Source organism: Penicillium concentricum (assembly GCF_028827145.1).
Source record: "Penicillium concentricum strain IBT 3081 chromosome Unknown utg000002l_segment0_segment0, whole genome shotgun sequence".
In the NCBI taxonomy this organism is placed as follows: domain Eukaryota; kingdom Fungi; phylum Ascomycota; class Eurotiomycetes; order Eurotiales; family Aspergillaceae; genus Penicillium; species Penicillium concentricum.
The window spans coordinates 4,472,287-4,494,867 of record NW_026622755.1 but is presented as its reverse complement, the minus strand read 5'-3'; the positions used below and the strand labels follow the sequence as shown (position 1 = coordinate 4,494,867).

The 22,581-nt window shown below is 47.4% G+C and overlaps 12 protein-coding genes across 12 annotated transcripts; 5 read left to right on the top strand and 7 right to left on the bottom strand.

Moving 5' to 3' along the window:
- Positions 1-673: 673 nt before the first annotated feature.
- N7517_005345 (uncharacterized protein) lies at positions 674-2,414 on the top strand (the record flags this gene model as incomplete). Its single annotated transcript, XM_056723075.1, has 2 exons — positions 674-930; positions 998-2,414. The coding sequence occupies 2 exons, from the start codon at positions 674-676 to the stop codon at positions 2,412-2,414; spliced, it is 1,674 nt and encodes a 557-aa protein (XP_056579325.1).
- Positions 2,415-3,125: 711 nt separating this feature from the next.
- Positions 3,126-4,436, bottom strand: N7517_005344 (M20 family metallopeptidase; the record flags this gene model as incomplete). Its single annotated transcript, XM_056723074.1, has 1 exon — positions 3,126-4,436. The coding sequence occupies one exon, from the start codon at positions 4,434-4,436 to the stop codon at positions 3,126-3,128; it is 1,311 nt and encodes a 436-aa protein (XP_056579324.1).
- A 1,288-nt stretch (positions 4,437-5,724) lies between these two features.
- Positions 5,725-7,196, top strand: N7517_005343 (uncharacterized protein; the record flags this gene model as incomplete). The annotated part of the gene is made up of 7 exons (XM_056723073.1): positions 5,725-5,811; positions 5,861-5,991; positions 6,052-6,123; positions 6,175-6,242; positions 6,292-6,520; positions 6,573-6,797; positions 6,860-7,196. 7 exons carry the CDS (start codon positions 5,725-5,727, stop codon positions 7,194-7,196), a joined length of 1,149 nt encoding a protein of 382 aa, XP_056579323.1.
- Positions 7,197-7,538: 342 nt separating this feature from the next.
- On the top strand, positions 7,539-8,472 carry N7517_005342 (putative short-chain dehydrogenase/reductase; the record flags this gene model as incomplete). Its single annotated transcript, XM_056723072.1, has 3 exons — positions 7,539-7,581; positions 7,635-8,356; positions 8,410-8,472. The coding sequence occupies 3 exons, from the start codon at positions 7,539-7,541 to the stop codon at positions 8,470-8,472; spliced, it is 828 nt and encodes a 275-aa protein (XP_056579322.1).
- Positions 8,473-8,700: 228 nt separating this feature from the next.
- On the bottom strand, positions 8,701-10,420 carry N7517_005341 (FAD-binding oxidoreductase; the record flags this gene model as incomplete). The annotated part of the gene is made up of 4 exons (XM_056723071.1): positions 8,701-8,972; positions 9,044-9,252; positions 9,322-10,016; positions 10,094-10,420. 4 exons carry the CDS (start codon positions 10,418-10,420, stop codon positions 8,701-8,703), a joined length of 1,503 nt encoding a protein of 500 aa, XP_056579321.1.
- Positions 10,421-11,260: 840 nt separating this feature from the next.
- Positions 11,261-11,632, bottom strand: N7517_005340 (uncharacterized protein; the record flags this gene model as incomplete). Its single annotated transcript, XM_056723070.1, has 1 exon — positions 11,261-11,632. One exon carries the CDS (start codon positions 11,630-11,632, stop codon positions 11,261-11,263), a length of 372 nt encoding a protein of 123 aa, XP_056579320.1.
- Positions 11,633-11,976: 344 nt separating this feature from the next.
- Positions 11,977-12,651, bottom strand: N7517_005339 (uncharacterized protein; the record flags this gene model as incomplete). Its single annotated transcript, XM_056723069.1, has 3 exons — positions 11,977-12,323; positions 12,390-12,440; positions 12,495-12,651. The coding sequence occupies 3 exons, from the start codon at positions 12,649-12,651 to the stop codon at positions 11,977-11,979; spliced, it is 555 nt and encodes a 184-aa protein (XP_056579319.1).
- A 167-nt stretch (positions 12,652-12,818) lies between these two features.
- Positions 12,819-13,205, bottom strand: N7517_005338 (uncharacterized protein; the record flags this gene model as incomplete). The annotated part of the gene is made up of 2 exons (XM_056723068.1): positions 12,819-12,928; positions 13,019-13,205. 2 exons carry the CDS (start codon positions 13,203-13,205, stop codon positions 12,819-12,821), a joined length of 297 nt encoding a protein of 98 aa, XP_056579318.1.
- A 467-nt stretch (positions 13,206-13,672) lies between these two features.
- Positions 13,673-15,435, top strand: N7517_005337 (Multicopper oxidase type 3; the record flags this gene model as incomplete). The annotated part of the gene is made up of 2 exons (XM_056723067.1): positions 13,673-14,570; positions 14,630-15,435. 2 exons carry the CDS (start codon positions 13,673-13,675, stop codon positions 15,433-15,435), a joined length of 1,704 nt encoding a protein of 567 aa, XP_056579317.1.
- Positions 15,436-15,983: 548 nt separating this feature from the next.
- Positions 15,984-16,445, bottom strand: N7517_005336 (uncharacterized protein; the record flags this gene model as incomplete). Its single annotated transcript, XM_056723066.1, has 4 exons — positions 15,984-16,053; positions 16,141-16,211; positions 16,277-16,348; positions 16,437-16,445. 4 exons carry the CDS (start codon positions 16,443-16,445, stop codon positions 15,984-15,986), a joined length of 222 nt encoding a protein of 73 aa, XP_056579316.1.
- A 1,035-nt stretch (positions 16,446-17,480) lies between these two features.
- On the bottom strand, positions 17,481-20,063 carry N7517_005335 (glycoside hydrolase family 72 protein; the record flags this gene model as incomplete). The annotated part of the gene is made up of 3 exons (XM_056723065.1): positions 17,481-18,973; positions 19,030-19,055; positions 20,047-20,063. 3 exons carry the CDS (start codon positions 20,061-20,063, stop codon positions 17,481-17,483), a joined length of 1,536 nt encoding a protein of 511 aa, XP_056579315.1.
- Positions 20,064-20,844: 781 nt separating this feature from the next.
- Positions 20,845-22,135, top strand: N7517_005334 (Aldolase-type TIM barrel; the record flags this gene model as incomplete). Its single annotated transcript, XM_056723064.1, has 5 exons — positions 20,845-20,952; positions 21,010-21,138; positions 21,191-21,591; positions 21,641-21,980; positions 22,043-22,135. The coding sequence occupies 5 exons, from the start codon at positions 20,845-20,847 to the stop codon at positions 22,133-22,135; spliced, it is 1,071 nt and encodes a 356-aa protein (XP_056579314.1).
- Between the last annotated feature and the right edge of the window lie 446 nt (positions 22,136-22,581).

Below are 22,581 nucleotides of genomic sequence, written 5' to 3'. Positions count from 1 at the left end.
TCATGTATCTCTGTGTACTTGAGATCCAGGGTCTCTGGGCGGATCATCTGGGAGCTTGTGTAACTTACTGTTATTTTCAGTACCAATACCCCATGATCTCCGTGATCGGTCCCCCCTGTGGATGATCACGCCATTGAGACACTGATAAGGCTTCTGAGTTCAATGTTGTTTTACAAGTATTGCCTAATGTTCTTTACTTTTTTCATTTTTTCAGTAAGGGCTTCGTACGTGTCTGTAAATTTCAATTTATCGATGAGCGGTCAAGCCTATTAAAAGTAGATATATAAAAAAAAGAATGCAGACAGGGGGAGTACGGGGCAACTGTGACACGTTGGCAATTGACCCCGCTACCTCAACCCGCATAACAGGAAGCTCACATTGAGACCTACATGGACAACATACTCCGTACTCCGTACTCCGTACATGTCTATACAAGCGAATTGATAGTATTTTCTTGTCAATTCTTCTTGATTCTCTAAAAAAATAATGACTCAGATCTAAGAAATCCCGGTGTCGGGCCCCGAGGGTCCATTCAAGCAATTGATCGTCTCCACGTGATGTGATGTCGTGATAGGAAAAAAAGTTAATTGAATATTTTTTCTTGCTTTGGGAAAAGAAAAACAAAAGAAAGCCACTGTCAAGTATCTCAAGTATCTCAGACAAAACAGCAGCCATGGCCTACCCTGCTATTGCCCTCGATGCAGCCAACTCCCCGGAAGATGGCCGAAACAACAAACACCAGAACTCCGATGGAGTTTCTGTGACTAATGAAGATGATCGCGACCTCCTAAAGCTTGGCTACCGCTCTGTCCTGGCCCGAGGCTGGGGCTCGTTCGACAATTTTGCCTGCTCCTTCGCGGCCCTGAATTGTGTTGGAGGAATCCGTGTGCTTTTCTATATCGCCCTCAGTGGAGGCGGCCCGGCTGCCATGTATGTTTTCCATTTTCCGCCGCCTGCAGTTCCCGCGCATTGATCACATTACTAATAACTCCCTCAGCTGGAGCTCTTGGGTGTCCGGTAGCATACTATCCGTCATCACGGCCGCCTGTCTCGCTGAAGCTTGTTCAAGCTATCCCGCCGCGGGGTCGATTTACTACTGGGCTTTCCGATCCTGGGGAGGCGGTCAAATCGGCCGCTTCATCTCCTTCCTAGTTGCCGCATGGACATTGGTTGCATGGACCGCCTTCCTCGCGAGTGATTCGTTCGGTGTCGCCAACTACCTGATTTCGGAGATCGTCGTATTTAATCCGAAGACAAGCTTTCCATATGAAACAGCCGACGTCCGAGCGCGCGCCGTGGCATGGGCCATCTCGCTTCTTTTCCTGGCCATCGCTACCACGCTGAATTTCCTGCCCCCACGTATGTACTCGTGGGTATTCCGAGCGGGTGTGACGGTCATTATTATCGATATGTTGCTCAACTTCATCTGGCTTCCCATCGGCGTATCTAAGACATACGGCTTCCAGTCAGCCGAATATGTGTTTACGTCTACATACAATGGCGGGGACACCAGTCCCGGACTGAACTGGGTTCTATCCTGGTACTTGGTCGGCAGTTGTCTTGTGGGGCAGGATGCCTCGGGTCATGTTGCAGAAGAGACCATATCGGCCAAGAAAGCCGCCGCAAAGGGTATCTTCTGGGCAACCGTTGCGTCTGCGTTGTGCGGCTTCCCGATCATCATCTTGTTTCTTTTCTGCATGCCTCCGATTGAGACCTTCTACGACACTAGCGTGCCTCAGCCGTTCATCAACATGTACGCGATGGCGCTCGGTCCCCATGCGCACGTTGTGATGACCATTGTCGCGATGATTGGAGCAATTCTCAACACTTCGATTTCCCTGGTTGCCGTATCGCGACTTGTATTCGCCGTTGCACGCGATGGCGTTTTCCCATTCAGTGACGTGCTGTCGCGTGTGTCGAAGTCGAAGCAGCCTCACAACGCTGTCATCTTTATTTCCGTGATTGCCGCGCTTCTCCTCTGCACTCAGCTCCCGTCGCAAGTGGCTTTCTCCAGCTTGGTATCCACTTCGGCTGCAGGTTCTCTCGCAGCGTACGGCTTGGTTGGAATCGGTCGCGCGTTCATTACGCGTAAATCGTTCCGTCCAGGCTTCTGGGATTTGGGCCGGTTTGGTGTGGTTGCCGCAGTGGTTACATTCTTGTGGAACGGGTTTGCTTTTTCTGTTCTGTGCGCCCCGGCCTACTCGGACAGTGCCATTGAACAAGATTCCACCTTGTTCAATTACGCGATTGTGATCATGGGCGGCGTGACTATCATTGCGATCGCCGAGTGGTGGCGCAAGTCCAATGGGGATTGGTTTGAGCATCTCAAAATCGTTGACTCGGATACCGAGACAGAGCACTCTGTTGGACCCGAGGAGAAGACGAATGTCTCGGCCGATGCGACTGTCGTTTAAACCAGTGAGGGGTTATACGGTCGTTTCCCTTTTCTTGGTAGTCATCGGGACTGCAAGAAGGGGGAAAAAAGGTGGGATTGTGGGCATCCATATAGGGGTGATTTTTTGGTAAGTGTGTTTTCTGCAGCACGCATGACGGGTGTTCGAGGTCTTGCGTTTTTGGTCTTCCAAAAGCGCGAGTCTCGTTCTGAGAAATTACCGTTAAAACTTGATCTGGACAATACCAGCGAAAGGACATGCATGCTTCATCCCTCTTCTCTCCCTACTTGGTGTCATGCCTTGAAGATCTGATCTCAAGGCAGATGCTGCTAACTGCCCCTTTTGGGGTATAGATCGGCGGTTTGCTACTGACAGGCTCGGCCCCAGATCATTCCTATGTTGAGCTGGGCTAATGTCCTACTGCCCCCGAGGCATACGTGAAGTGGTGTTTGTGATGAACCGTTCCTTTCATCACTCACTTCTATGTCGCTCCAAAGCACGAGCAGGGATTGAACTCCACCACAGGAGCCTCAGTCACAGGAGGTCCGGGTGTTGCACTCCAGTCTATGGTCGTCCTACTGTCTACTGGACTTCCTGGACTGATGGTCCGATGTGGTCCGATGCCTTTGGGCCAGGTCAGCAAACCGCTTGTAGGCTCGTAGATATGATCGAAAACGTAGAGTATTATCGTTGTAGCATTGGTCTATTCTCAAGCCAAAAGAAGGCTTGCGTCTAGTGGGCACCCAGCGCGGCTGAGATCAGCCTTTTGTATCCTCGCACTGCCTCTTCAAGCTCTCCGACGGTGATTGCCTCGTCACCGCCATGGGCAACATGAATACTACCCGGCCCGTAGAGATACCGCTTCACTTTTGGACCTTCTTGAGTACTGATCTTCAAGCTAGGAATATCAGTCCCGTAGTTCACAGTAATCACGTCAAAACCGTCGACGTCAAAATCAAGATGTTGTGGTGGAGCGCCGTTCTCTGTGTCCCCAAAGTCAAGATAGACGCTTCCATCACCACCAGTCACATCTTCAACCGCTTTCCTCACAATATCTCTCGTGTCATCTGGACTTCCAGCCGCGAGACGCACGGAAATCGTTGCCTCGGCATACGTAGGAACAACGTTGGCAGCTAAGCCAGCGCGCACGACTCCAATATTCAATGTCGATTGACCAAACTTCTTACTACGGAGAAGTCCACCTTTCTCTGGCGGGACATCTTGCAGGGTATCGAGGTGGTATAAAACGGGAAGAAGCGAAGAGATCGCGCTTTTCCCGAGCCATGGGTATCCCGAATGCGCTGCTTTGCCTTCAGCGATAATCTTGAATCCAAGTGTACCTTTATGCCCGGCGACAAGCTTAAGCTCTGTTGGCTCTCCGAATATGACTGTGTGGAATGTAGGTGGCGCTAGGTTGAGGTCGGAGTTTGAAAAATGTTTCATTCCAACGCCACTTTTTTCCTCGCCGACGTCAAATAACAACCCGATTGAGGCGTCGGGGTTGACATCCAGTGTTTCCAGTGCAGCAAATAGTATAGCCGCGACACTGGCTTTGGCATCCACTGTGCCGCGGCCCGCGATAATCAGGTCTGACCGATTGAATGTCAGATTCTCTGTGTTACCCGAGGCTGGTGGATGAAGCGAGTAAGGAATGAATGGTGGCACAGTATCGATGTGACTGGTTAGAAGAACATCGGGAAATCTGTTTTCCCCAGTGTATGCATAGACATTGAATCTTTCTTGCTCAGTGTCACTCCCCGATGTGACGATTTGTTTCTCGACGGTTAAGTTGTGCGAGCGGATGAAGTCCAAGAGGAGGTTCCCAACGCTTCGCTCGTGTTCACTGATTGATGGAATTTGCACAATTTCTCTGTGGAATGATAAAAGGGGAGATTCATCGATAATTCTGTCCAAATCCACGCTTGGAGATTTCACGTTCTCATGGTTCTCGTGGATTACATTTCCACGCAAGGGTTGTTGGTAGTTCAACGCCAGTGCCAGTCTTGCTAGAGATGCGACGGCATAAAAGTAGTTTATCTTCATATTTCTCAGATTATTGAAGTGTAACAAAGGTTAGGGACTGAAGAGATATGTTATTGGTAGACGGGTAGAGATGAAGTGAAATGGGGCCGATTAGGGATTATCTCCCCGCAATGGCGTATACTCGTAGGAGTATCTACCTACTTCATTTCGTTACATGTATTTTCTTATTGCATGTAGCGATATGCAGTATCCTTGCTCGGCAAATTCACTGTATTACTTCTAAGCCATGAATTTGCCGAGCATGGCCTAATTATTGCGTGCTCTGTCGACCTCGAAGCATTATCTAGTTGGATTTAACCAGGGCTATATAAAAACATATCTACAACACTCATTTCATGAATTGACAAAAGTCAAGATTAATTGATGATAATGCACTGGTAGATATTAGTGAACTACTCTGGGCGTTGGTTCGTGGGAGATAAGCTTGACAGATTGTTCGACTATGTACCTAGGTATGATGGACTCATGTAGTAAAGGCGATATCCTGCTTTCCAGATTGAGGGGTGCCTCAGCGCACGGTAGTCGGAGCTTTTATAAGTGATTTTCTCCGCCAATGTATTCCACAGCACAGTACAAGACACTTGGTAAGCCCTTGCATGCACGCCATGCCGATAAGTCCTTGCTCATCTTGCGCAATTCACACAGGATATAACCAACTTTTGGTACTTTCTGAGAATGCGGAGTAGAACAAATATCAAAGCCCATTTAATGGCCAGGATATCCTTTCTATATCATTGCTATTTATTGCTCTAGCGGTACCTCTCTTCCATGAGCCGTACAAAAGACACAGGTCGGTGATCACTATGTCTTCTGAAATAGCAGAGAAGGGTCAAGTTGGGACTATCGATATCTCCCCAGTCAAAACACCGATACCGGCGAAAGGAAACGTACACTATGTCAACCGCAATGGGAACCACACTCCAGAGTCCTTTGATAAAGAGCTCATCCCCGGCTACGATGCCACCCTGATGCGGGCACGTGCAACACTCAGTAGCCCAGAGGAAAAGAAGCTTTTGCAACGCATTGATTGGCATCTGATTCCACTGTTAGCTGTGATGTATATGGTGAAAAGCGTGGATTTTACCAATGTGAGATTTTCCATAAAGCTAGTGGAAGATCACTAACCACGATATTTTAGGTCTCATACGCCCGCATTATGGATCAAGGCACATCCCGTAACATCTTAACTGAATTGAAAATGACTTCAGATCAGTATAATCTGGTCACAACTATGTATTATGTGAGAGAACTCGGGTCAAAAATGTGATTTCCAAGTTGTACTAATGCCATGGAGGTCCCTTACATTCTCGCAGAAGCCCCGTCCAACCTTTTGTTGAAGGGTGTGAGACCTTCGATTTGGCAAGCTCGGATTATGGTACATTGAACCATTCTACCTCTAACTAGTTCGTGACTGATATTTACAGGTATCTTGGGGTATCGTGCTCTGCTGTCATGCAGCCGTGACAAACAGGCAGGGTCTATATGTCGTCCGGTTCTTCCTCGGTCTATTTGAGGCTGGCCTGTGGCCAGGGATGCTCTTACAGTTATGCTATTGGTATAGACCAGATGAGATTGCTCCAAGGATAGTTCTTGTGACTATACTCGGGAACTTCAGTACTGTGATCAGTGGTGTCCTTGCATTTGCTTTCAATGGTGTCGTTGCTGGTGGTCTATCCGGATGGAAATGGTATTTCGATTTCCTCCCAAGGAGAAATTATATGCTAATGATGCTTCTTAGGCTTATTTTGACGGAAGGAATTTTCACAGTCTTACTGGGAATCTTTACGTATTTCTTCCTGCCTGATTGTAAGTCAATCTTGACTTCTAGTGCCAAGAGTAACTAACAATTCCACAGTTCCTTCAACTGCATCCTGGTTATCCGAAAAAGAAAAGGCTTTCACTCAAGCCCGACTACCTAGCAACTCCCCTCGAGCGGCGGAGGCTAACTTCAATCTGCGCGAACTAATCACGACCTTGAAGGATAAGCGAATCTGGCTTTTTCTCTCCTGTTGGGCATTCTTCACTATCGGCACAACGGGACTCAATTTCTACCAACCAACCGTCATTTCCAATCTTGGGTTTACGTGAGTTATTCCAAGTTGAAGGGTACAGTAAATGTTCTGACAAAGCCCAAAGGTCTATGGGCGAAGCCCAGTTACTTAACATTCCATCTGCGGTCTTCGCAGTGATATTGACAGTCGCATTCGGTATCTTCGCAGATACCGGGCGTATCCCTCAACCGGCCATCCCGCTTGGATTCATGATTGTCATTCTGGCATGCTATGGCGTGCTGTATGCCTTCCCAAACAACGGTGGTGTATATGCCGCGACGATTGTAGCAGGAGGTTTCTCAACCGCATGGTGAGTACACTCTGGAGGGAACCTTTTATATTATTTCGATGCCACATGCTAAGACAAACCAGGTATACAATGATGTGGCCCTGGCGAGTCCAGACCACCGAGGGCGCAACTGGATCTGCCTTTGCAATCGCATTTGCGAACAGTTATGGGCAGATCGGAGGTGCTGTGGGATCTCAGCTATTCAATTCCCGGTTTGCGCCACGATATACGACCTCCTTTGGGATTGCGATGGGATTTGTTGGTATGGCTATTATTATGAACCTGATTACTTGGGCTTTTACTTGGCGAGTGGATGTTGATACCAGGAAACTAAAGAGGATTCGAGTTGCGGCGGCGAAAGAGAATCAGGCTGTGTTGGATGATGTTGACATTCATGCCGGAGAGAAGAAAGACAGGTAAATGGGATTCGGGGTAATAGATGCCGAGAAAAGGGGATAAGGATGCAATATATTTTTGATTAGGATATGAATTGAGTTCGCTGGTTTGGAAATAGTAAACTTGTCGGATAATTCAATGAGATCCCTTGTTTATTTACTATCAAAGTACTGTAGTAGCATTCTCTACCCTCTAGGGCTTCCTCAACTCTTCTACATAAAATGTGGGGGTGGATACTGGGATGATCATTGCTAAAAGCGTTCGGCTTCCCCTCAACGGAGAATATTCCTTCGATGTTCACACCGTTTGCTTCCTTTTGAACAATATCCTCGTAGACACTCTGCCAATTATTCAAATCTGTACATTATGGCATTCGCACGCAGATTAGCCATCATGCCTGGTGGCCTCGGTAAGGACATGAGATATAGATCCGGATACAAACCTAACTTCTCTTCTCTACAGGCGGCCTTGGATCCAGCATAGGCCAAAAGCTGAGACAACAAGGTGCCCGTATCGCCATTCTTTACGCACCATTCGAAGCTGCACGTCGCGACGAGCTTCTCGAATCCGGGTACGGCGCGAGCGGCAATCTAGATGACATCCACACCTATGAATGCGACATCACCTCACCAGACTCCGTGCAGGCGGCTTTCGACTCTCTAGAGAAACAATTGATTGACCCAGCCTCCTCTGCAGCTGAAAGCGTCTTCCCCAGTATCCTGATCAACACAGCCGGATATGTATCTCTCAGCGACATGGAGATAACACCTCCCGAAGAAACACTGAAACATCTCACCACTAACATCTACGGCCCAATGCTCTGCTCTCAAGCGTTTGCTCGACTCTATTTCGCCGCATCCAAGGCGGCCGAATCATCGCCGAGTCCCCCACCACCGGGAAGAATCGTCAGCATTTCATCTCAGGCTGCACATGCCGCGCTGCATCGACATGGCGCGTATTGTGCTTCGAAAGCTGGACTATTGGGTCTGACGCGCAGTATGGCATCTGAGTGGGCTGGCCGGGGTATCACGGCTAACACTGTGTCTCCGACTGTGGCATGGACGGAGCTTGGGAGGAAGGCTTGGGGGGAGGCGAATATTCGCAAGGCCTTCTTGGCGAGTATACCGACGGGCAAGTTTGCACTTCCGGAGGAGGTTGCTGATTCCGTGCTTTTTCTTTGTCAGGTATGTTTCTTCGGATTGGTGGGCTGCGTCTCTTGTTCTGACTTTTGCAATAGGATTCTAGCGGTATGATCAATGGTGCGGATATTAGAGTTGATGGTGGTTTTACCGCTAGATAACTTGGTCTATAGTTGGGGACTTTCTTTCATGTCAGTATCTAAGTATATTCGTCCTAAACCGTTGCGACAAAAAGTCTCGTTCATCCGGGTGATCTATCTTTTTCAATGAGTGAATCGTATTATTATCCACTTATATGAGAGACTTCATTGATCCTATGGCCATATGTGCGTGATAGGCTTTGTGACTGGGAAGAAGCTCCCTGACAGGGAACAGCTCTTAAAACCTCATCAGTAGCCAAGCTTGAATCCACCCCAGTTGAGCCTCGAAAATGCTCCCTTGGGATCATAGGCTGCTCTGATTTCTTTCATTCGCTGGACATTGGCGGGCGGGAATCCGGCGAAAGGCTCCTGCCACTCACCTGCGTCACCCATGTAGACAAATTCCCTCGCGAGGCCATTCTGTTTGTTCAGTTCGTGAAGGTGTTCAGTCAAATGACGAGCCCAAGTTTGCACTCGGAGGTCATCCTGAGGCAGTTCCCAACTGGTGCTGAGTTGCCACCCTATGAAATAATGTTTAGCATTATCTGTTCAAGATACAGTCTTGGAAAGAAAAGCATATGGGATGTCCTACATATCAAAGCTTCATCTTCAAGACCCCACACATTACCAATACCGTTGGTCTTTGCAACTCTCGCGGCGCTCGCTGGGGATATGTTTGCCACGAAGGTTGGGTTGAGACCTTTGACATCGGCAATATCTTTGACAGCATTTTTCCATGTCTCGATCATGGTTGTAAAGACATCAGCGTCGGGTGTCATCGAGTGGTGTGAAAACATGACTCTGTCAATAAATGTGGCTTTTATCAGACGCACAGGTCTTCAAATTTGTCACATATTCGGAACGACTCACCGGAACATCTGCTTAGGGGTGTCCAGATTAGATGCCCATTGCTTCCCGGTCGTAACGTTATGAGTCTTGGAAACTCCAGGAATGGCGGTAAAGTTCCTGAACTCAGAGGGCGGATTACTCGTTCCAGCTTGGACACCGAGGAGACTGGAAGACATCTGCTTGGTAGTCGTATTGTAAGTCATCGTGATCACGGAGCCAGCAGCGACAGGGCTATCGCTATTACCCACTGCCCAGTCGCAGATCGCCTGACTAAAAGCAGACGTGGAGGTCTCATTAAAGATTTGGATAGTGGTGCTGATTCGCGGCATAGAATATGTCCTCAAAGTGAATTTCGTCACGATTCCATAGTTGCTAGCACCTCCCTTCAATGCCCAGAACAGGTCCGGGTTTGCAGTAGCACTCGCAGTTGTCAGAGTGCCATTTCCAAGTACGATATCGTAACTAGCGACGTTATCCATAGCGAAGCCGTATTTGTTGATATAATATGATACTCCGCCGATGAGAGTGAGACCTGGTACTCCAATAGTCTTCAGACGACCACCGATGGCCGTCCGCCCATACGGGTCAAGCGCTGAATACACATCATACCAGGTCATTCCCGGTTGCACCTCGATTGTTTCCTTGTTGACTTTGTACCTGGTCATTTCATTGAACGCCAAAAGGACGCCGCCATCAATGTTATTTGAACCCGGGATCTATACAGTCGGTATTAGATCCACTTGTCTAAACGTAGCAGGGTATTGCTTGCATTCATATGTCCACCGCCACGGACAGCAAATTGAGAATCACATTGAACAAAAATCATAACAGCAGCAGCAACTTGGTCGGCTGTCTTGGGCATAAAGATGCAAGCTGGACTCAAGTCAGCTCGAACATCCCAGTAGTTTGTTGCCTGCTCATTGTAGTTTGGTGAGCTGGGAGAAATGTATTGCTTTGGGTAAGAGGTAGAAAGCTTGTTGCAAGCACAAGCAGCACCGGCTGTTAAATTCAACGACCCCAGCGAGGTAGCGATGGAAGTGCTGGCCGAGACAGCTGGATTCAACGCACTCCCAACGCCAAGAGCGGAAGCGAGCCCCAGGAGTTGCAGAAAGTACCTCATTCTGATAAGGATGTAGTGCTTGGGGAGTCTTGAAGAAGTAAGACGGTTTCCTCGCCTCCTATATGTGTTTGGAGTCTAGGTAGTCTGCCGTGGTCAACACGGGACCGAACCCGAGGTGCTAAACATACTTCTGACTGAAATACCGTAGATAAACAAGATCTACGTGTTCAATTTCCTGAGTTCGGCCAATTATCGGGTTTCATGCCTGGGCAAGTGAAGAGTTAATTAATCCGCAGATCACATTGCAATCTTGATGCTTGATTGGTTGATACGAAGGACCACATGGGTATACATATGGATGTTACTTATATACCTCGGATCAAAGGAGTTATTTGTCGATTCTCTGCAGTTTAGTACCCGTTTTGCAAATTGGAATATTAATATTTTGGAATTCAATTCGTTATTCCTTTCTCCATCAAACATCGACCTTGTATTAAGTGGGATGTAGGTCCCAAGTCCATCAAATTAGTATCCGAGTCTGTCGCCTGTGATCGTGTGGATAGCAAAACCATCAGAAAGATTATTGATAATTTCATGAGAATGTGAGAAATGTGAGGTTGTTCTCATGTCAGCCTTGAAGCAATTCTTCGACGCCACGTTTCATATTAGGCAAATATATTGTAGGAGTAGTCTGAAGCGAAGGAGGCCCCGCACGCTAGGAATCCTTCGAGACCAGACGTGCCACATACACAATGAAGAACTGACTGCACTGTTGTGCAATATATTGTCGATTCCATGTTGCGAGGAATAATGCCATTCAACCCGAGCCTGAAACCACAAGTCCTCACTGGGTTCGAGCAAATAGAACTGATTCCTTCTGAAAGGTATCCCTTTCTGGACTCAAAACAGGAATTTTCTGGCAGCATTAATTTCCTCAGGATCCCACCGCTGCGGCGCCGTCTTATCCATCCAAATGGACCAGTTGCCCCAAAACGCCGGGCGCATAATCTGCGCGTACTCCCAGTACTCGGGATACCACCCCGCTGATTCCCAGTCGAGAACACCGGTGACATTGTTCTGCTCATCCACCATGATATTGCGCGGCGCAATATCTGCATGCGTGAAGACCGAGCACTCTGAGCGGGGTAGCATATCTAGTAGTTGATTCTCATACCGACCGCCCCCATGGTAGAGGTACTGCTCGTAGATTTTCGAACGTATATCTGAGTCGCTCGAAAGTGGTCGAGCGGGCTGTTGTAGATCTTCTAGCATCGCGTCCCGGGATAGAGACCTGTCATCAATCACTTGAGCACGTGAATTTCCAGATACAAGCCCCCCCTTAATCTAACATCACCGGCGTTGTCCTAGTCAACGCAATAAGTTCTATAGACTCACGCTACGCACGTCTTGTGCCGATGGGAATCTACGCCGCAGCAATGCCAATCTCAATGATAATGATAATTTGAATTGTTGGCTGATTCACAAAGAAAGTCGCAGTTGATGCGATCCATTTCATCATGTACTGTACTGGCAACATTATTGACCCACAGCTGCTCTTTGGAAAAGAGGCGTCTATTTAACAACAGATATCCCCCGTTCTCCTTTCGACTAATATCTCAAGCATTAGAAGGTTTCACGGAACGCAAAGACACTGGAATAGCAATTGTGTCATCAGACACATTCCACAGCAAGGAGTAAACCCCTTCACCCTGCGAGTTCTCTTGAACGTAGAAGCTGGAAGAGATGTCGCCAGAATCCGATTCTACCATCATCCAATTTCCATAGAATATAAAGCCCGTAGTAGTCCGTTCTGACATATTCGTAGACGTGAAGCCCATTTCATGGTCCGAAGATGACGAACTGGGGATGTAAAGCATCTCATCGGACCAGCTGGCGTTCGCATTGGCGGTTCCATTCGGGTTGGCAATCCAAGTGCTATCCGATGATTCAGATGCACGTTTGACTGGTATCTCTCATATCAACATATAATCATGGCTTAACGATGAGCGGTTTGACTCACAGTATATACCTGAGGTATTCGAAGCAGTTGAGTTGGCTGGGTCGCCAATTAGAGCCTTGCCTAGGACGTAATCAGCATGGTTCTAGATAGTGGTCTCTAAATATAAAAGCTTACCATCCCCGTAGAACAAAGAGAGACCACCAACTGACTCTCCATATGCATAAAGTCCGAACTGCTCACCCGCACTGGGATCGCTCCGCGAGACGATTCTAGCAGCGTACGCGGACGCTCCTAGACACAGCACCAGGCAGAAGACTGAGAAACGGAACATGATGGATAGCATATAATGAGAAAAATGTTTGATTTTGCACGAAATTTTACAAGAACCTGACTATTTTGCTGTCGTTCTCTAAATACATAATCCTTTTGCATGTTACGGCCTCGGCGGCAGAGCTCCGCTTAGTCAAAATGTAGTATCCAATCGCCATATAGGAAATTTTACCTCTCATCGCAAAACATAGTCTCTAGATCGTTGTTAAAAGTGGGTTTGTGGACGAGTCCGGCCGCGCGTTGGCTGACGTCGGTGCCGCGGTGTTCCTGGTTGGTACCTGAAGGACGTCAGTTAGCTTGGAAAAACGCGCGGGGACTTTGGTTAGCACCGCATTACAGTTTATGTCGCAGTTTCATGGTGCAATAACATTTCGGTCGTGTTGGAGGTAGTCCGTTAATTCCCATCTGGGTGAGGGCTCCCAAAGTACGGTTATAGTCTATGACTTCCATGGCCGTTTCTTTCAATTGAGCTATTAGGACGGCCTTTGAAGAATTTCCTATATCTTTGCTCTGTCTTAGATCTTCATGCCGCGCAGTTCGTGACGGGGCCTGCATTAGGGCCTGATCTCCAATCGCGCAGACCCACCTCTAGGTCCATAAGTCTATAAGATCTCTATTCCTGGCGACCCTCTTGCGGTGCAAGTTAGCTTAAAGCTAGCCTCGCAAGTAGGCAACTCTGGGTCGGCACGGATCGGCACCTCTAGATCTGAGCTTACGCACCCTTATATGTTGAGTCTGTCCAATCAGACGTCATCTATCCCACTAGCTTGCTGATCTTGTTCATACTCGAGACATATTCCGACTTTCCTTCGAGGATATCAGAATGGCAGAGCACCGGATGATAATATATGCTGATAAAAGCTGGTTTGTAACAATAATACTTATCTACAAATCATCTGACATTCCTTTCCAACAACGTTACGTTCGTTATTATTCTACTTTTCATTTCTAATTCCATTCTTTCGCGCATTTACTCCGTGATTGCCCACCAAAGTTCAAATCGCTTGCATTCGTGACCGACCATGAAGATTTGGATCGCTCTTTTGGCCATCGTTGGAGTAACATCGGCAACCTCAATCCATCACAACAAACACCCCAGGCTGAAACGGGATGCTTGCTCCGGAAATACTGCTACTGATAGACAGAGCTGGTGCAACTTGGACGTGAGCACCAACTACTACGATGCCGTCCCAACCACGGGCATTACCAGAGAGTATTACCTCAACATCGAGGATGTCACAGTTGCACCCGATGGCTACTCTCGTGCAGCAATGGCTATCAATGGATCAATCCCAGGTCCTACTCTCGAGGCCGACTGGGGTGATGATGTTATCGTTCATGTCACCAACAGCCTGACCTCAAAGAACGGGTCTAGCATCCATTTTCACGGGATCCGCCAGAACTATACCAATCCGAACGATGGTGTTGTATCCATCACCCAATGTCCTACAGCTCCAGGATATACAACAACCTATAAGTGGAAAGCCACACAATACGGCACATCATGGTACCATTCTCACATTGGGTTGCAGGCCTATGAAGGTGTCTTCGGTGGAATCGTGATCAACGGGCCTGCCACCGAGAACTATGATGTGGACAAAGGAGTTTTGTTCCTCAATGATTGGAGTCACCAAACTGTCGACGAACTCTATGCCACTGCCCAAGCCGATGGTCCGCCCACATTGGACAATGGCCTCATCAACGGCACCAATGTGTACGGGGATGACAATTCAACGAGCCAAACGGGCTATCGGTTCAACACATCATTCACTGCAGACACTTCTTATCGCTTCCGTCTTGTGAATGCTGCGGTAGACACCCACTTCAAGTTCTCAATTGACAATCATACCCTGACGGTGATGGCTATGGACTTGGTGCCCATCGAGCCATTCAACACGACTGTCTTGAGCATCGGGATGGGTAAGAGAACATTGATCTACCAGCTATATATAACCTTACTAACCATTATTCTCATCCAGGCCAGCGGTATGACATTGTGGTAAACGCAGATCAATCCACAGGAAGCGACAGTTTCTGGATGCGCGCAATCCCACAATCCGCCTGTTCCGACAACGATAGCACAGACAACATCAAAGGAATTGTTTATTATGGTAGCACCCCATCCACGCCCACCACAACCGCATACTCGTACACCGACAGTTGTGATGACATGGACCTCTCTGATCTCGTCCCGTACCTTGTCCAGAGCGCATCGGAACCATACTACAACTCCAGCGAGCCAGTCACACTAGGCACGAATTCCGAGAATCTCTTCCGCTGGAAGATGAACGGAACATCGATGCAAGTATACTGGGACAACCCGACACTAATGCAAATCTGGAATAACGACACAACATTCACCAACGAAAGCGGCGTAGTCGTCCTTCCGACTGCAGACGAGTGGTCCTACGTTGTCATCGAAACCACCCTGGCTGTCCCGCATCCTATTCACTTACACGGCCATGACTTCTTCATTCTCGCGCAGGGAACGGGAACGTACAGCTCCTCCGATATCACGAGCTTGACGAACCCGCCCCGCCGGGATGTGGCCATGCTCCCGGGCTCTGGGTACCTTGTTGTTGCGTTCAAGACTGATAATCCCGGAGCTTGGCTAATGCATTGCCATATTGGATGGCACACTGAGGAGGGGTTCGCTATTCAGTTCCTGGAGAGGTATGCGGAGGCGCGGCAACTGATTGATTATGATACTTTGAATTCTACTTGTGAGGCGTGGGATGCATATATCACGGAGAGTGAGCTTGAGCAGGAAGATGATGGTATATAGGTATGCAGAATGTGCAGGAGTACTAATTGGAGGCATCGTTTCCCCATTAGTGAGATCGATTGATATAGATAGGGTCGTTATTTGTCCATTCTTTGTCTTCCTCTTGGATCCCACTTTTGCGACGGGTCCAGCACTAAACTCTATATATATGTGATTGATTTCTAGCATAATCTGTTATAGTATACCAAATAGTACAGCTTGTCTTCGCCCCGCAGGCCTACGACCATAGCCCATATCCAATCGCAAGTGTAGATCTTGATCGGGAGAGGTTTCACCCCCTACTGTAGGGCAAAATCAATGAGCATAGAGGGAGAGAAAGATCATATGTATGGTCGACTGTGTCTCTAATCATAAGGGGCCTTCACACCACCACTGCATGCATGTACACCCCATGAAGATCTCCTCCCCTACACCTACGTAAGTACCTACGTAGAGTGTCCGCTCTCCCAAGTCCAGTTCCTAGATATTTTCGCTTTCAAAACTCCTAAAGCCATGCTAACCCGTGATATCGTAAAGAAAATTGGTTTCGGTTCCGCCGGAGTGGTTGTCTATGCGCTGACACCGGGGAAGCACTCAGCAAGACCCTTGCTGTGCTTGTTGGAGGCGTGCTCGAGGAGACTATAGTCGCGTAAGTTAGCAAATAACCCCATATACATCGACAGGAACGAAGCGATTCGCAAGGGATGGCGGTGTGGAAGCACGTACGCAGGGGCCTTGGTGGTCTGGAGGAAAGTCTGTCTGCAGATCTGGCACTGGATGCTCATGGCTTTCTCGTTCTAGATAAGAATGTGGGTCAGCGACTGGAGGGACAATATGGTCGTTGAAGACGACGTTGACTTACACTCTTGGTCTGCGACTTGGCGGACTTGGTGTCCTTCGCGTTGCGCTCGCGCTTCATGTTGGCCTTGGCTCCCTATTGAATATTGTTAGTTCACTGAACGTTGGGCCAAAACAAAGAACTCAGAATAGTTTGTCATTTGTATGGCTGCAGGATTCCTTACGTTGCCCATTTTTGCGGTATTTGACTTGACGTCTGAAACGAGAGAAAGGGTTTAAAGAGGAGAATGCGATGGGATGTGGGAGTGAGTGAGATCTGTAATTTTTTGTAAAAAAAATTGTCCCCGGTCTAACGCCCCACGTGGGGCGCGGGACTGCTGACTAAGCATATCTATATCTCGCTCGGCAATTTAACGGGTTTCAACCGACAGGTAATGAGTCTATCTAGAGAGTTCCTCAAAATGAGGACTTGCAATATATCTGAAAAAGAATTCCCCCTAAAAAGATACATGTCTATGTATTTGGAAATACAGATGGAGACCAGTAGATGTTATGACGAGATTGGACACATTCTTCGTTGAGGACTAAATTCGAAACTTCATGATAAATATGGATGGAGATTCAACATTTATCCAACGGACTTAAATACCAATACAGAGTGCCCAAAGAATACGTTGAATATCGCGGCAATATCTACCTTTCGCTCTATGCTCGGAAAACTGTTACTGTCACTACTTCTACGCCTACATAAGGTATCTGGAAAGATTAGAATATCAATCTGGTTTCAATCATGGGAGTTGCAAGCGAGCGGGACTCTGGGTACTGTCTGTAGTCGATAAGTATACCGACCCAGAGGGCGTCCACCGCCACGAGATTCTCCGTAGGACGGTTTTGATTTTCCGAGGGATATGAGGTTGTGGCTAGGGATAGTGGAAGAAGAAAGAAACCCCTGGTATTCAATCTATAGGAAAAGAGGGTATTTATACCCCGGTGTCTAGCAAACAATCGAGCATCCATATGATGGTCTAACATATGATACTAGCTAAGAGCGACTACTAGAGACGAGGACCTACTTCCCGAGATCATACCTTTTCTTGCGGCGATGAAGCAATTGGGGCAGACATTGTAGTATTCAAAAAGCTAATCTACCTGCGACTAATGGATGCTAGTTAAGATGAATTCCATCTGCTAATTCACCACCATAACATTCCCCCGGAAGAAAACCCGATTTCTCTTCCCAGTAAGAATGCTCATCCCACACGGGTGGTTTATTGCTGCTGGTGACGTGGATAATGACGTAGGTAATACTGGGGAAAGTAGTTGCTCAAGTACAGGCTAGCCAAGAAGACCACAATCAAGACTAACCATGAAATCCATGTGGGGTATTCGTCACCAAGTGGTCCCTTCTGACACGCACATTCTCCCTTAGATGGGGACGCTGTTATCGCCGGGACTTGGCCCGTGCCAGCTATGCCAGCCTGGTTGAGAAGTGACTTGCAACTTCCAGATGGATTCCTGGCAGACTGGATGGACGCTGCCCCTTTGAAATCGCACGCCGAATGGTCCTTCTTTTGGCCCTGGTAGTAGCGATCAAAGACATAAGAGAGTTTATCCTTGTTGGCGCAGATACCATAGGCACCGTACTGCCCCGTGGTTGCGTTTTGGGAAATTCCATCGCAGGCACTCTTGTCGCTTCCGCAGACTGTACCAAACAGATCGCCATATTGGTCGGTATGCAGAGATTGACTGGCTACACACGACAGACCGTCCACCATACAGGAACACAGTTCTTTGTTCGGAGAAGGTGGTAGGGGACTGGACTTTGCCAACCACTTTTCATCGACGGTGGGACAAGCGCGTGGAGAGTTTGTGGGGGTGTAGCTGCCGCTGTTGACACCACTGGGAGTGGCAGTTTGAATCGCCTTCGAGTAATAGCCGAAGTCTTGCTGAGTACTGACTGAGTCCCCGTCGACAGAAACGAGCCCGTAGTTGTTGGTACTTTGGAAGTACATGTAGACAATGCCACCGCTCCAGACATTTTCCATATCCGGTCCGAAAATTGCAGAGACATCGCCAAACTTGCGAGGCCTGACCGTGTTGCATCCGTATTCAGAGAAGAAGATCGGGATAGGATAATCCTTGTACTGCTCGGTGAGGTTTTTGTAACCGGAGCCCTGGAACGTGTTGTCTCCACACCACTCGTAGATATTGTAACCGAAGAAATCAATGGAAGTAGACTGATCTCCACAGCCGAGATAGTCTGTCAGCTCGTTACGAAAATCTGGTTGATCGGTAGTTGCGTAACCAAACCCCAAGGACTTCCTGTATCCCTTAGCTTTGACGTAGGCTTTCATGTCGCGAACTGCTGCTTTGACAAATGCTGAGCCCATTGTCTGGTTCACTTTGTCCACAACCTCGTTGCCAGCAAAGAACCCAATCACGTTATCATACTGGTGGAAGGCATCAACCACAGCAGTATAACGGCCGTACAGTTCAACAGTCCAAGACGGAGAGTTGGAGACAATTGACAACTGAGGAGATGAGAGATCGGCAATAACATAAATTCCTGCATCGGCCAATTTCTTCATACAAGTATCGTGACCTTTGGTCGGGTCGACAGCGTAGGTCCGAATGACGTTGGTGCGAATTTGCTGGAGATAGGGGATATCACGATCGCAGTGCGAGCCATCCGCCAGAGGATCGGTGTAATGAATACCATTTGATTGACCGGTACCTTCGGCTCCTCCAGCATTGTAGTCCTCTAGATAGTGGTCAGTAAAGGGTCATGAGAAGAGCTGTATACTCTAGGATACATACCCTGATAAGCAATGCCACGGATGTAACTGGTCGCAGGATTAGCACTTGAAACGGTTTACAGTAGTCTATGAACTCACAACTGCGATCCATTGTTTGCGTAAAAGAACTTGGATCCCTGGGAATTCACATGTTAGTTTGAATTCCCCGAACGGCGTAGAACTACTTGCTTTGATCTCGATTGTGGGAACACTGGCTATGGCAGTAGCCAGCAGCAGGAAGATCCCTGCTAGGACAAGGTGAATTCGCATCTTAGCTGCATTCTGGTCAGCCATATTGATCGCTATGCATAAAGATGAGAGTAATAACTAACCTAGTGGACCGAAACGTGATGGGTTCTGTGCACCTCGACGCGTTGTTTATGAAGGAATCAAAAGGAAGCCAGACGAGCGTGGGGAAACAGATGTACCACGTGCTACCCCCAACCCATATTGGAAGCAGCGAAGCGGTCTTCAGGTACCTGACCGCCTCGTATTCTGCTCATTTTCAATGCCTTGGAAAGATATCTCTAATTTGACTACCTAGGGAACTGCAAGTATAACTGTATAATCAAAGGTCATTTATTGTGGATAATAATGCTAGTAGACATGATATCATGTTCCCAAGATCCTTGATACCAGCCGAAGAATAAGCCTCGCGTACATTAGTCTGGATCTAGTAGCGCCTAGGGTGCGTCTTCTTCGGGTACATGCAGTAAAGAAGTTTCGGATATCCGCCTCTCGGAAGAGTCAAGTTCTTTTTAAATGTGATGAGACTACAAGCGTATTGCCCAAGATAAGCAGTCATTCCAGCGGAGTAAAGGATTCCTAAGTGGAGTATAGCTCCACTGGTCATCAAAACGATCTGCTGCCGAGTCGGCAAGATCCGACTTGTAATTGATCCACTTGCTATTTTTATCGACTTACCTAGGGTAGAAGGGTGTCACGTGGACTTCCCACCTCAGACAGGATTTGGCGGTCGGAGACGGCATATTTCTTGTTGACTTCCACTGGAAGTTATCATAGTCACCTTTATGCATACTTCATCATCAGGTGCATTTTTAAGAGTTTCAACCTCGAGACTGTCAGGACAATCAAGGGAGCTAAAATCTGCGAGTGTGTATATTTTGAGCTTCGGGACTGATATGCTAGCCTCATTCTCAATCTCATTGATTTTGAAACGCACTACTCCACCCCTCATGCAGCTATCTATTACAATGTGCAAGCCTCCTGCATTGAGTATATACAAGCTTTATCTTACAGCCTATTGTCTGGTCAAGACCAGCAAGAAAACTTGTGATGTTAGTACTACAGTACATGATCCTGGAGTTCCGAGGCCCTCCTGTCACAATTGCCTGCTCTATCTAAGATACATACACTGGCGGAAAATAGATAATAGCAAACTGTCAAAAGGCCGCACACTCCACACACACTATGCGTGAGTTTTGTAGAAATTCCTTGCGATATTCATGGTCTAGTTTCCAATAAATCCGACGCTGCATGTTAAATCGCATACGCAGAGACAGTGCGACAGAATATGTTTGGCTGACTCCAATAGCTGCAGGTAGAAGGTCAATTCAACTTTGCCACTGGTGAAACAAAGATCCTAATGGACATCAACTGATTCTTGCGTTGAAACTATTTAAGTACGGGGTCGGGTCGTCAACTGGACTATAAATCAGTTCTTTTCTTTTTCCTAATCAGTGAAGAAGTCAGCAGTAGTAATATATTTCACACGCAAGTTTGTTATACTTACCATTCAATACGACATACAACATGGCGACTGTAAACCTATTGGAATACCTTCGCTTACGAACACAGGTAGATATTGACACATACGATGCTGAAGGTTGAGAATCTTGTGACTTGCGATAGACAGAAGACTAATGAAAGTTTCGTGCTAGCTTCCAAAGAGATCGGACCATTTCAAGATGCAAGGGGAAATCAGGTATAAGGATATAGTATCTGATAGCTTTTTGTTGGTGTTGGCTAATTACGAAAACAGTTTGAGATCCAAGCGGAGATTGTCAAGCCCAACAGAAGCGCTCTGTTAAAGAGATCACTAGCTTTGGCGACCACGATCCACCCACAGTTTGCCACAATCACCCTTGAGGAGCTTGCTGTGGAGGTGGTGGTAGGTGCTCAAAGCATTTAGTGATGCGAGTATCTAAAGTTGACCGGTCTAGGGTATCGAACTCGCCCTCGAAATGATCCAAACTGTTCATGGAGATGTCCATGTTATGGTCAATCCGAGCTACTCCTACAACACTGAAGCAATAGTTGCAAATGCTCAGCGTAAGATAATACACTTCATGTTCTACGTCGAAAAGAGAGATGTTGGTATACGTTATACAGGATTCCATCTCATCTGCCAAATCATTGACCCCAACTTTGACACGTCTCGCCCGGTTACCAAAGTTCCGGCCACATGGGAAGGAATGCAAGCTGCGCGTCAGCTCAAGCGAAGTAGAATAAAGTCTTTGGCTACGTCTCTCTTCTCGATAGAGCAGGCAGTCCTTGCAGGCGAAGCCGGTTGTATATCAATTTCACCATTTGTGCATGAGCTGAAAACCGAAACTTACAAGGGGTGAGTAGAGATATCGCCGAATATGGAAGTATTTCTGATCCTTTGGCAGATACAAAGACAACAATCCCATTCTTGGTATATGTGTGCAAGCACAACAGTTCTATCACCAGAATTCTATGCCCACGCGGCTGAAATCCTGTGTAACATTGAACCTCGATGAGCTGATTATGCTCGCCGGAATCGACGCGCTGACGATAACACCAAAAGTTCTCAAGAATTTGGCAGCTATAGAGAGGTCCCAACAGGAGGTGGAGAGTATGTCCTTGTTTGGGAAAACCGCTAAGATCGCAGAGCCTGTCAGCTATCCTTCATGTATCGATTCTGAAAGTGAATACAGGGTTCATTTTGCTGCGAGTGAGGGCGGAAAAGTGCAGTTCAAGACAGCGCAGGTAAGAATACACTTCAAGCTTGTGTTTCTTGCGCAGCCGAGACTGACTAATCTCAAATACAGGCAATTGCTCTGTTTTGTGATGCTCAAACCGCCGTGGAGTTGTATATCAAGTCCCAATTGGAGGACTCTTCTTACACCCCAATCAATCTATGAAGTATCATGGTGGATCTGTGAATGCGAGGGTGTTTTGAAGAAACCTTTGAGGATACGTATCTGCGGAGAAATCTTGACGAGTATTGATAGCTTCCATATAGGCCGCTGCACTATATGAGACAGATTAGGAGAGCAAACTTGGTTAAGAAGTTAGTAGGAATCTTCCATTATCAATCCCGACTAGTTACCTAGCCATACAGTTCATCAAAGGTTATATGCGGCACCTATGTAAGACATCCACTTCTACATAGTGTGTAGGAATAGTAGCCTTTATAATGATGCAAAGCAAGTTTTTATTAGAGAGAATCTATTGTATTATACATGGATAGATGCTTAATTGACTCAAGCTCTGGGAGGGCCCGGGTGTGCCTAGCTTACTGATTTCCTGCAAGAAACACTATCTAGCATTATTGAAAAATGATCTATTAGTTTGTTGGACAGTGAGA